Source organism: Vigna unguiculata, chromosome 7, assembly GCF_037176805.1.
Source record: "Vigna unguiculata cultivar grain cowpea cultivar isolate G323 ecotype 2 chromosome 7, ASM3717680v1, whole genome shotgun sequence".
NCBI lineage: Eukaryota > Viridiplantae > Streptophyta > Magnoliopsida > Fabales > Fabaceae > Vigna > Vigna unguiculata.
Genome location: NC_140798.1, coordinates 45,234,583 through 45,248,225, shown reverse-complemented (window position 1 = coordinate 45,248,225; position 13,643 = coordinate 45,234,583). Strand labels below are relative to the sequence as shown.

At 31.7% G+C, this 13,643-nt stretch overlaps 1 protein-coding gene and 1 pseudogene across 3 annotated transcripts; both read right to left on the bottom strand.

The window, feature by feature from the left end:
- Positions 1-5,109: 5,109 nt before the first annotated feature.
- Positions 5,110-6,392, bottom strand: LOC114192699 (putative fasciclin-like arabinogalactan protein 20). The gene has a single exon (XM_028082484.2). The coding sequence runs from the start codon at positions 6,232-6,234 to the stop codon at positions 5,248-5,250; it is 987 nt and encodes a 328-aa protein (XP_027938285.1). The 5' UTR covers positions 6,235-6,392; the 3' UTR covers positions 5,110-5,247.
- A 2,121-nt stretch (positions 6,393-8,513) lies between these two features.
- On the bottom strand, positions 8,514-11,687 carry LOC114191034 (transmembrane 9 superfamily member 12 pseudogene; annotated as a pseudogene). 2 transcript variants are annotated; one of them, XR_014996841.1, is made up of 4 exons: positions 11,542-11,687; positions 11,176-11,287; positions 10,967-11,085; positions 8,514-10,857 (listed from the first exon to the last, which is right to left on the bottom strand). The product of XR_014996841.1 is annotated as a transmembrane 9 superfamily member 12 pseudogene, transcript variant X1 (transcript). The 2 variants fall into 2 exon arrangements; XR_014996842.1 differs by having other exon boundaries at positions 11,376-11,665.
- Between the last annotated feature and the right edge of the window lie 1,956 nt (positions 11,688-13,643).

The window sequence follows — 13,643 nt, the reverse complement described above, 5'->3', positions numbered from 1 at the left end:
TAGTGGAATTATATTTACTTTATAAGTCTAATTATTTTAGATGGCATGCAATTAAAAAGAAAAAATTTTGTGGACGACGTTTAATGCATGTTTGGAGCCTTCGCTTTCACTCTCTGGGTTTCGTAGGAACGAGTTCTTTCTTTCACTTTCAGCATAAACAAACAACCAATTAACCATTTTTTCTTCATCATCTATTACAATCTTTTAGATTATGGTGAAGTAAAAGCTTTGTTCATGCAATTATATACTTTTTTTCTTGTAATTTTATCCCTCCTTTAACATTTTTATACTGATAAAATATTATTTATTACTTTCTTTATATAAATCGATGTATATATATTTTTCAAATTGTTTTAAAACAGAAAAGTTTTTATTATTTTATTATTATGATTTAATTTTGTTTTAAAATTTGACTTGAATAATCACTGTGATAACAAAATTACGATTTTACAGTTTAATAACAAAATTTATATATGAATATAATATTTAATATGGGTTGCAATAACATAAGGTGATCTCTCTTCGTTAACAAATTAAATCATCCAAGTCGAACCAATTCATTTCAAACTTCAACATAATTAAAAATTATTATATCTATTTTTGTCCTTTAATTAAATTAAGTAAAATTTAAATTAGTTTTTTTTTTAATTTTATATTAATTTAGTTATTTCAAAATAGTCTTGTATATTAGTCGTCCTAATTTATATTTAAATTTATTTGATATTTCAAACGTATTTCGTGATTTTTGGATTATATTTGAGTTCTTTATATCATTTGACATCTTCATATTTCAATGTTAATTAATACACACATTTAAAATTTAAAATAAATAACAAAATTTATTTAAAATAACTAAATTTATACATTTCTAAATATTTTTTAAAGTAAAAAAAATATTAAATTAGAGTTTGAGTTGTTTATCTTATTTATAACTTATTTAGCTTTCCTTTGAACAGATATTTGAATTATTTTTCAACTTATGATCAAAAATTCTTTTTTAATGCAACTGTTTCTTTACTGCTTCACATAAATACATCTTAATATTAGGTAAAAGAAGTTAACAAATAACATTTAACAGAAATTGCATAAACTTTCATTATACATTTATATTACGTGTGAACCACATTTTTTTTACAGACATGACGATGCTATGAGCAAATTTTACCTAACAATTATTTTATCGTTTGTATTATCCCATTGCAACTTTTAACAGCCACGTACAATTATTAAATATTGTAAAATACACGATCTTTCGTTGATATAAAATTGTAAAAGTTTTAAAAAGTGTTTCTTATCATTATATTAAAAAAATCATCGTCAAATAATTCAAATTAAAAAGACAACTGTGACCAAAACAGTTGTCATGTTTTAAAATACAAAATAAAATTAATATACATCTTCAACGATGCACTCTAATAAAGTTGTTAAACTCATTTTTGTTGAGTCAGTTAAACAGTATTTAATGACATCAACAAAAATTTCCCAATAGTATAATATATTTAAAAACATAAAACGAGTCCTATAATTGTCCCTTATTTATTTTTAGAAACTATTAAGAATCATTGCTCATGCAATAATAAATTTGAAACTCAATTATATACAAATATTCGACACAGAGACAAAAACTGAATAGATTTGTTGCAAAACGATCGAAAAGAAACCAGACACTTGTTGATACCTACGACGCAGGAAATTAATTTCCTTTTTGACTTCCGACATTTTCCATTTGCATATCATTTTCCTCTGTAACCAACCCCATTGAGTAAAAATATGAATAATTTTTTCTTATGTTCTCATTTCTAGTTTTCAACACGGTAAACTAAAGTAAAATATATCAGTAATCAAGTTTAAAAAATAAATGGATCATGATTAAGAAAATCTTAATTAGGAACTCATATTAAATACTATAAATAAGAATTCAAGGTAAGTTAATAAGAACTTTTTTATTTTGCATTTATTATAGTATTAATTGCATTCACCCAAACGGATAGGTATCTCCAATCGTCTGGATAGTCGAACGGAAAAGAAAAAAAGAGATCACGCGAAAAAAACTACAGCAAAAAAAGAGAAATAAGACAAGTTGAATGTTTTAGATAGGTATTAAGTCCCTGTACCTGAAACACTTTATTTTAATTTTTTATTTATCCATTTTTTATTTATTAAAAATATTATTTTATTGATGTTTTGGTTCCTTTCCCTTAAAAGAAAACGAACCCTCTTGAGAAAAGACCACTATTATGAAGTCCTAATTCGAAGTTCGAGCATTGCATGCAAACCAATAAATACAATTAATCTGGTAGTTGAAACAAAGTGACAGTTAACGACATTGAGTCTAAAATTGAAGAACGTGAGAATTATAATGATGATTAGAACATAATTAAGCATTAGGTTAACCCACGGCAATTATGATGTTTGACTGATTAGGTTGAGCAAAGTCTAAGGTATGGACTTTATAGATGAATAATGTCAATGTATCCCATTTAATACATGAAGTGACCCTCTCTTTATATTTTTATTATTCAACGTGCTTCTTCTTCTTCCTGCTCCATTATAATCAGATTCCAATTATTATTGTGTAGGTGAACGACCAAAACTAATTTAGGAGTTTATAAGTGCACGGAAGAATATCAAACATGGTGCTTCATGCAACTCATTTTCACCTATTTAGAAACTTTTTAGTCAAAACACCAAAAGCCAACATGGCCATAAACTATACGTGTTTGTTTAATCAATTATTGTGGAGTCATAAGTTAGTAGATTTGTTAATTAGGTTTGTAGATTCAAACTTTTGTGTCGCCATCATTCAAGGAAAAAGGAAACTAAAAATGCCTGGTTAATTTAGACCTATTCTATAAACTTTAACTCGTTCATCAACAAGAGATGTCGATATTTGGATATAATTATGAATATCATGCTTCTTATTTCTTGTTACTCGGACACTGACCTTTTACCTTATTATGATACCTGGTAAATGAAACTTTATGTACAAGTACAACAAAATAATCACTAACGTTTTTTCGTGTATGGTGAAGGCACTATTTTATGTAACCCATAAATGTTTTTAGAATAAACAAGCTTCCCACCAAACTTATGTTTTACTTTTCTCTTATTCTTCTCCCGCTCAAGAGTGCAACGAAAAATGGAGAATGGAGGTGTTGTTCACGACAAAAGATAATATTTTAATCTTTTTCTTCTTGTGAAGTGGAGTTAGTAAACATAGGGGTGTACGAAGAAATCCTATCTTATTCACGTAAATTGGACCGAAGCTACCAATTCATGTAAGCCGAAATTGGTAAGCCCAAAGAGTAAATTCATATAAGCCCAAATTTTTGTAAATTATCCACATGCTTTGTACAGTAATAAAATTCTCAACCGATTGTATAACAAATACTCCATCATCAGTCAATTATAACAAAGAGTTTGGTGGACTAGTGTAAGTAAATTTAATTATATTATCTTTAATTTTTATTTTAATTAGTTAAGATTTTGGTAACTAATGATATTATTTATACGAAAAATTAACGAAAGATATATGCTTGTATTTTAACATGAAAGAAACGAAGGAAATAAATGATACTTGTCATTCAGTTTTCATCAAATATATATATATATATATATATATATATATATATATATATATATATATATATATATTCACGAAAAGAAGGTATCTGTGCATGAGTGTTCTCGAAATAAAAGGCCAGAATAAATCTTGTTTGTACGACCCTAAACACAATTGAGTAGCGTGAGTTTCGAAATAAAAGATCATAAGTAAACAACATGGAATGACTTGTTAAGAATGAGATGTTACAAACCCTAAGGAATTAAATAACGTGAATGTTCTTAACAAAAGGTAGAACAATAACCTTTTTTATATGCTTTAATTTCAAATATTATCAACTTCAAATACATTTATCTTCTAATATGCTTTCGTCTTAATTTAGTGTTGAGTAACACTTTGAATTCACAATCCAAATATATTTTTAGTATTACCACAATTATTATTATGACATACAAAAGAAAGCACAAAATAATAGTAAATATATTTACCAAAGGTGTTTCTATTGGATCGGTATCGTTTGGTGCGATGTACTTTTACAAAGTTGATTTGTGTTAATAATGATGCTCATAATCACACAAAGGTTGTTTCATTGTTCCATTGGATTAGTTTGATTTTCTTATATCTGAATTGATCCAACCAATATATATTGATCCTATCACACTCATACTATACAAAAGCTAATACATCAATATATAAATTCGTTACAACAACAATTATAGTCTCATAACAATCATACTAACAACAAATAATATAACACACCTTGAATTAATAGTCTCTATTCAAATCAAACAACTACATATTTACATCTCCTTCATTTACTATAATTCTATTTTTCAAAGTAAATTCAACATTATTCATAAATTACTCAAGTTTTTAACATGTTTCAATATCTGCTAAAACTAATACTCTTCTTTACTCATACAAATTAACTTTATCTTAACTAGCAACATTAATATTAATTCAATATTCATATATTTAATTTAACTTACGTGAAAAAACTAAAATTTTAAATATCTAACTCACAAAAGTATTGTTATTAATAAATACCACTAATAATTATTATTACTCACATAAATTAGTTATTTTTTATAATTTAAATCACTTCAATTAATTTTTCCAAGAAAGTTATAAATTTATGTATAAAAAAGTTTTTGTTAGTTATTCTTACTAACAAAATAAAAAAGTCCTCTACTCATTCTTCTAAAACTAATTAAAGTTTATTAAAAAAATTGTTAATGTGAGATATTCAACGAAGAAGTCAAATAAAAAAAAGAAAATAATATTTTAACGAACAAAATTTAAGATTTTAACAATCATTTGACATTTTCAAGTAGCGAGAAACTAAAAAAAAATTAAAAAATTAAAATTAAAATTGTATTATCTTATAATAAAAATTAAACTTTATCAAATTTGTCAAAAATAATTTTCTCAAACTATATATGCAGTTTTAATTTTAATTTTTAATTTGTTTTTAAGTTTTTCGCTTTAATTGAAAAAAATCAAATAAATTTCAAAGTTTGTTAAAATTTTGTTAAAATATTATTCCCCTAACAGAAATGAAAACACGACGTTGACGGCATATCTAAGCGTGAATTTCAAAATCGCACATGCAAAACAAAAAAGAAGGAGTCTCTGCGATAGCAACCACTAAGCAAGAGGTAGCAGTGGTTAAAATTTACACATCTTCAAAATTCAAAAGGGTCAAACAGGGTTTTCGCGTTTTCTTGAAACGTTTCGCCTTGTGCCGCCAAAACATTGCTAACACCGTGAACCGCAATCCTTTCGTTGAAGAACAGGTCGGGAAAGAACACTGGAACGCCGTTAAAAACCAAAACGCCGTCAAATCTGGTGGCGTTGATGCTGAATCCATCCAAGAACGTCGGCAACAGCGATCCGTCGCCCAAATTAACGAGATCATTCCACAGAAGTCGGCACGGTACAACGTGCCGGCGAAAGAACGAAGGATATTGATCGAAATCGCCGATGCTGCTCATCACCGAGTCATCCGCCGGAGCAAACACAGTGATTCCGCTAGGCTCCACGACACCAGAGAGCTGCATTCCGAGAAACGAAGCCACGGCGGAGTATCCACTAGTTTGTAGGGTTTGGATGGCTGGGTTGAAGGTATCGGAAGCAACGGCGGTGCGGTTCTTGGCGGAACAGGAGGAGTTGGAATCAGAACTAGGTCTTTGACTGTTAAACTGAAAGTTAAGGTCGAAGAACCTGTCAATGCCATATACTAAGAGAAAACCATCGTCGTAGATTGGGGATGGCGTGAGTTTAATGTTGTTGATGGAGGTTGCGCGATCGGATGAAGAGGTTGTGACGGTAAGAGACTGGCCAGGGAGCATTGTCGGGATCCTTGCGCCGGCGCTGAGGAGGCGGAGACTGGACGGAGTGAGCGGGAGCGGAGCGAGGTGGAAGCGGAGGAGGTCAAGGGACGGCTGGCCAGATTTCTTGAACGCGGAATCGGACGGAGCAAAGACGGTGGCGGAAGGAGACTGCTCTAGAAGCGTCTCGGCAACGACTTCTAGTGTTAGAGCCATAGACACGAACCCTGAGTCCAAGAGGACGTCGGCGGCGTCAAATACGGCTTCGCGCGGTAGTGCGTGGCAGAGAGAGGATAAGACGAAGGAAGGGATGAAGAAGAGGAGCGCGAGCGAGGACGCCATTGATGAATCTCGAGATTTGGCGGGATTTTGGAACTTTCTACTATTCAACCCTACGAACAAGTAGTTACAGAGATCCTTATACAGAAACACACCTACCAGTATTAACTTATGAAAATAAAAAGCCTTTTATATTATTCTTTTCTATTTACTTTTTGTTCATTTACTTTTAATAATGGTTAGTCAAAATTTTATCCTATTTTCCTTTTTTTTTTTCAATATTTCCAATATATAAAAAGGAGTACATCATGAAAGTGAGATGATACCAAATTATACGAAAAAGGGAAATAGTACTAAAATTATTATAGAGAAATTTGGAAGAAGTTTTTCGCAGCTAATTAGAATTAATATATATATTTGAAATTTTATAAAAATCCTCATCTACAATCTTTCGAGAGCTGTAATTGTACAACTACAGATTGATTCTTTCTTTAGAAAAAGTTTGATCGATAATACTTTAGGGTGTAATGTTCTAACGCATAGCTTTCATTCACTGCAGACACGATCTGCAAGTAAATCTCTGGGGTAACCCTGCCAACTGCAGTGCAAATGCCAGATTCAGATACCTCACATTCAAAGTTCTTCCAAACCTGAAAAATTTTAATCAACGAACTAATTGAGATTCCATGTATATCATCACCAGAAATCGATAATAGAAGACGATACAACTTTTCATGCAAAAGCCACCAAGTGATGAAGAATATTACCATTGAGGCATTGGCGGAAGAAACTTCCTGATCTGTACACTGACGCTCTTGACATTGTAGGCCCAGACTGATTGTAGTAGCCAGGACTTCCTTGTGTTATATTCAGGTTTGCAGAATTATAGATGAACTCATTCACAACATTTGCAACATACATTCAGGACTTCCTTATGTTATATCAGGTTTGGTTGTTAATGTTAGCTTTTTGAACATACAGAAATTCCCATAACATAAAGATAATTTGTTGTTAATAAATCAAACTGAGATGTTAGATATAATGACTTACTCATTAAGGATCATGAATACTCCACAAAGAATGAATGTGGTAGCAACAAGTAACCATCCGGTGATAACAAATCTGCAAAATATTTTAAGAGTTCAGACAGAAGAACATAACAGGGACTAAAGTGTATGAGGCATGATAAACAAACGTAATACCGATAGACATAGACAAACTTAACACCAATAGACATAGATAAACATACACATCATTGAATACTCTTCGAATTTTTACTGAATTTTCATTTTTTTCCCTGAAAGTGTTTGTTTTATTTATTTTTATTTGCACCAATTTATTTAATTTTATTTGTTTTATATTCCTAACCCTTAAGTATATGTTTTATAAAAATTGATTTTAGTTTAAATAAATTGTGTTTGTTGGAAGACAACTTTTGATAGTTTTGTCCTGACTGGTATTCTTAGCTACTCACAACAATATTGAAGTTGCATTAGAAAATTAGTGTTAATTCAATAATGTCAACAACTATGCTATCGGTGTTAAAGGTCATTTATAAGTTGTCATTTTAATGACACGGGACAAATAACCCATTAGAAACCAGGAGATTTGATAGTCAATTATATAAAGATCCTTAAGGTTTTTTAAAGTTAAAAACACTAACATATGTATATTTATAAAATTTAAAGTGTATGTATTATAAAAAAAAATGGACAATATAATGTTTATAAAACAAAAAAGTTGTTGGTGCAAAACTCAATAAGAAATTTGTCAGTATTTCCAGAAAACTTCATGCAATGTTTATGTAAATTGAATCAACATTTTACATCTAAAGCATTTAGTCCGTTGCTAAGGAAAATAAACCAGAAAGCTGAAACTCAATTAACGGACAACAAGCTACGCGTTACAGCAATACTACGTTGCCTATTGCTTCATAGCCCCCATCAAATTTCTCACCCACCCGATCAAGAAGCTTTTATAGAAGGGAAAGATTGCTTTCCGGAAAAGAAAAAAAAAATCCAGAATTGACAATTGTTTATTAGGCTTAGGAAAATAATTTCCGAATGATAGGGTGCTGGAAGAAATCTGATGGGGGTGCAGGAAGTAATAGCCTACTACGTTTACCCAATATTTTCCATATCCAAAAATTATTAATTCATGTGTACAAGCTAAAATAAATTTGACATAATAATATTGTTAAAGAAAAAATGTAAACAATGAAGTTTAAATAAAATCATTTTGATAGTATATAATAAGTCACTTTCCTTATACTATACTAGGTCACTTTCCATCCTTCAATCCACAAAGAAGCTAGAAAATTAGAACCCCAGAAGCACTGTGAGTATCATAACATGTTCTGAAACCATATATTGAAATGAGATGAGACAGTTTGAATTACAACATTCTAAAGAAACTCGAACCAAAATACTTGTATGAGTACACCACTTTGGGAAACAGGCAGAAGCAGAACAAACTGCAGACTCCATCAACATAAAACCGTTTGACAACAATTTAGACAAAGAATGAAGCACCATCAGTTGCCCTACTCTGCGATATGATCAAGATACAAAAAGGACTAGGTAGAAGTTATATCAATTAACCTTTTGCATCGTTAATGAACAATGATAGCAAGAACCTCAATCTATCTTTACTGATGAGAACAAGTAGTGCACAAAGTAGAATGACATAAGGAAGCCGATGGTGCCGGTTGACAACATGATTGCAATGGCCATGAGCAGTGAATAGCCAAGGTAAAGCGTGGCTGAGACTGGTCCACTCAAACTCTGCAGGTCGAAGACCAAGTAGTTGATGGAGTATAGGAAGACGTAAAGAGCCACAGAACCTGAAGCAAAGAATGCCTTCCACCACCATTGCCAATCTTCCACACATAGATGCATATAAGTGAGGACAACAGACACTTCAGCACACACAATAATTAGCAATAGAAGAACAACCAACAGGAAACCAAAAACATAATAGAACCTCCCAAGCCAAATACTTGAAAGGATGAAGAAAAGCTCAATGAAGAGGGTTCCAAATGGAAGAGTTCCAGCACCAAGAACAAGAAGCCACGATGGGTATTTACGAGCAGGAATTTCCCTTGGAATCTGGTTAGTGCGCACTGGATATTCAATCGGCTGAGCTTTTGTCCCCATAAATCCTCCAATGAGGGTAAGAGGTACTGAAATGCAGAACCAGAGGATGAACATCTCAAAATACAAGGAAATGGGTATGGCACCAGTACTGTTACTGCTCCATAGAATGAAATTTAGTACTGTAAGAATAATGAAAGCAATTCCAGGAAAAAAACATGCAGCCGACCAGGAAACTGATCTCCACCCTTCCGTTGTTCCTTTTACTGTCCTCCATACACGTACACTGACATAGCCTGCAGCAATGCCTAGGATAAGATACAAAAGGATCATCCCAGTTAGCAGCATTCCTCGGGATGCTGGTGACATAAAGCCAAGCGCCGCAAAAACAATAGTAACACCACCCATTCCAAGAATTTGAACCCCATCTCCGACCATCACACAGAGAAGCTTCGAGCAATAAGGCTCCCTAAACACATCACCCACAACAAGCTTCCATCCAGAGAGCTCCTCGTTCATCTGAGCTTGAGTCTCTTTGTCCAGTTCCTCGTACCTAGTCAAGTCCCTTCTCACAGTTCTTAGGAAAATGACAAAAACAATACCAGCAAGGAAAGAAATAACCATGACAGAATTTAAGATTGAGAACCAATGAACACGGGAACCCTCCATCTTCAAATAAGCATCCCAACGTGATGGCCACCTTATATTACTTTTCACGAATTCAACCTCGTATGTGAACGATATCCTTTCCTGCTCTCTTATCACTTGATACTTGTCAAGCTCAGCCGGGCAGTGTATAGGAGAAAGAGTATCATACATTTTGTGCTTTACCATGACCTCCGGATCATATTTAATACTACAGGGGGCAACCTGAAAACCAACTATTTCATACCCGGAAGCCTTTGTCTTGTCAGACTCGGAAATAACACCCAAACCCTCCTCTCCAGTCCCCACAATTTGGACCCCACTTCCTTCGTATTCATGAACGAAGACCGTGAATTTAAGGTGGTTAATGATGTAATCTGCACCACCATCAGGTGGAGTGTATCCAACAGGGAACCCTGTCCACTGGATTTTAACACCATTTTGCACGGTAAACCTCATAACAGGCAAGTTGTCAAGGATCATATTCACTTGATACAGATCCCGTGTCCTTTGTTTAAGTAGCTTCACCTCGTGCTCATTCAACGGGGACGCAGTACAGAGGTAAACCGTCTCGTTAACATTCATTCGGAATCGGTACGGCGAGTTATCGATCTGATCTCCCATCAGAAGCTCTCCAAGATTCTCAGCACTTTTCTTTATACCACCCACCGGTGGGCAGTAAGGAAGGCTGTAGTAGCTGAAGGGAAGCTCAGTTTCAATCGAAGTCAACGAATTAACTTTGGCAAATATCGCATCTTTATTTGAGTAAGTGTGCATATAGCTTCCAGGGAGGTAAAACCCATTAGTAACTTGAGCAAAGACGACGACTAAAAGGAAAGCCCAGGAGCAGAAGAAGGGTTTTCGCAACTCCATTTCCTCCAAACTTAAATGCAATACAACAACAAGCTAACACTAACACCACCACCACCGCAACGTTGCAATACCAAATCTAGACACAAGAGTAAAACAAAAATTCAACATCACATGCCAAAGATAATAGAAACACAAAAGAAACAACAAAACTCAAAGCATATACATCAAAAGGTGTTAACTATTACCCCAAACAAATCCAAGAAATGAGTAAGAATTCACTTGTTACTCCTTACAACTATGAGCTCCAAGGCATCCTTTGATAGTACGTTCTCCCATGTTCAAATTATCCAAAAAATCATTAAGCCTGAAAATAGTTTTACAGTAACTATTACACACCAAACGTATGCAACAAGATCCCCCAAATTTATTCAAATTCCTTTCAAGTTATAATTACCCATCTAAAGCGCACTCCAAGAACTTCACGACGAATTGATCGATAATTTCGATTTCAATTTCACCGATTACAATTGAAGCGAAAACCCTTGTTCCCGTGAACTTGACACTCCCTGCAATGTTGTAGAAATAAGAAATTGCGAACATCTAGAAACAATTCATGCAGTTGAAACATTAGAAATGTGTGAAACAGAGAGGTACCAAGAACATGAAATCCCTACAACAGGTCAAAGTGAAAAACTAGAAATTCAAAGCATCTTATGATGAAATAAATCTGAACGAAGATTGGAAAAAAAAAAGAGATAAAAACTGAGGTAGTAACGGGGAAGACGATAATTGTTGTTTGACGAAGCTTTGGATATATCACCTGCCAAATTCGTATGTTAGGGTTTGAAAATTTTGGCATAGAGAAAGTATTTGGAAGCTCTGAAATTGGAATACTCGAATTTTGATTCTGAGATTTGAGATCGGGATGAAATCGAGCCTTCTCGATGTTTGGGAAATAAAATCTTGTCCGTAGGTAGGTTAGGTGAGAGAACTAACAAACTAACAATAATGGGCCTTGATAAGACAAATGCCCGGCCCACTAGAGATTTTCTTCCTGCACCCCATATAAATAAATTTTTCATTTTATTCTTGTTAGATTGTGCACTTTAAAAATCAAAAGTAAATTTTTAAATTGTATAATTTGGAAGTCATTCTTAATTTTCACATTGCACAATCTAAAATATTTTTACCTCACGATTCAAAAAAGGTAAAACAGAAATATTTTTACACGGAAATGCAAAAAATAAATATATGAAAAGGTAAGAAAAAGCTATCTGACCGTGGAAATCCAAGTTTTTTTTAAAATTAATTAAAATCTTATATTGAGAGTGTAAAAGTACTTACAGAACTTGAAATTTTGTATTTCATACTATTTTTTTATTACATCACTTTTTTTAAGTATTATTTTAAAAAATTGTCTTTGCCCAACTTCATATTTTAGCAAATTTAATCCCATGATAGTCTTTAACATGTTCTAAAATTAAAATTTAGGAAATATGTTTTAAATTGTTTTTCAGCTACCTGTCAATGTTATGGACCCTTTTTATACGCTATTATTGAATGCAAAATTTACTACTAAATCAATAATAAGACCTAATAATCAAAATGTAATATTAAAAAGGTTAATGTTGGAACATGTGCACTAATTCATTCTTCTTACTAAATAAAAACAAAATAATCAAATAAATAAAAAATGAAGTTTTTGGTTGTATCAAAACGTTTGTTGTGATAGTATAAATAATTAGTTGTATCTTAAATAGGAAGACAACATATGTGTTTATTCGTGAGAATTTTGCAAACTAATAAAACTGATAAAGAAACAAGTTAATGTAGAACACATTCCAACAACATATACACATTTATGTATAAATGGGTGTGTAGTGTAAAAATTGAATATGACTAATAATTGAAAGCAAGAAGAAACCAAAAGAGATATTTTGAACAACCATTTATTTTTATGTGATTATCATTGCACCACCAATTTAATTATTTTCTTAAATCGTCATTTAGGTTTTGATAATAATATAAGAATTTTACATTCTCTGTTTAAAGTAAAGCTGAAGCGAGAGAAAATGCTGTGAATCAACCAAATAAAGGATAAAAAAATAGATAGACGTGTTGGAGAGAATCGTAAGAAATATATAATTATCTTGAGCATTTTTCATTTAAAAACTATTATTTAATATATCAATTTTCACACATTCTTACATCTATCTTTGCATACATATATATATATATATATATATATATATATATATATATATATATATATATATATATATATAACACTTAGTTTACATCAGAATCTTTAATCGTAAAACCATAGCAGAAAAATCAACGAACGCAATTGGAAGAAAATCATCACATTGTCATTGATTCCTCGGAATTTTGAAACCGTGTAAATTTAGTCAATACTACCTTTCACTTCCGTGATGGATAATTTAAAAACCCAAATGCCTTTTTTTTTTCTTTGTTGTTCTTCTTTTTCTTTATTCTTTTTATAAAAATTTTCACGAGTTCTATTTTAAGTATCATTTCTTTAAAGATTTTTGTTCTATTTAATTTACATTTTCAAAGTTCAAGATAACACCAATTACTTACGGTTACCTAATATTTAATTAATTTATATGCATGCATGACATTTTTTCTAATGTAGAAATAAAAAAAAATGTAATATATTCCTTTCTATATTACAGTTTTTAAAATTTCCAAAAAAAAAAAAAAACTCTTCAACAAACTATTAGAATAGTAAGTAAATGTCAAATACATAGAAAAACACAATAGTTATTTCGAGTAGAATTTTGGTTATTCTTGTATTCAAAAGACTGACTAACATGTTTTAATTTGAAGATGACGATGGAATTTTATTTTATGGAAGTTGTGCTTTCTTTTCTAAATATTTTTGAAATGGAAAATTATGTT

What these genes read in the sequence shown, in the direction of transcription:
- LOC114192699 (XM_028082484.2), bottom strand. Translation starts at nt 6,234, where the DNA reads ATGGCGTCCTCGCTCGCGCTCCTCTTCTTCATCCCTTCCTTCGTCTTA.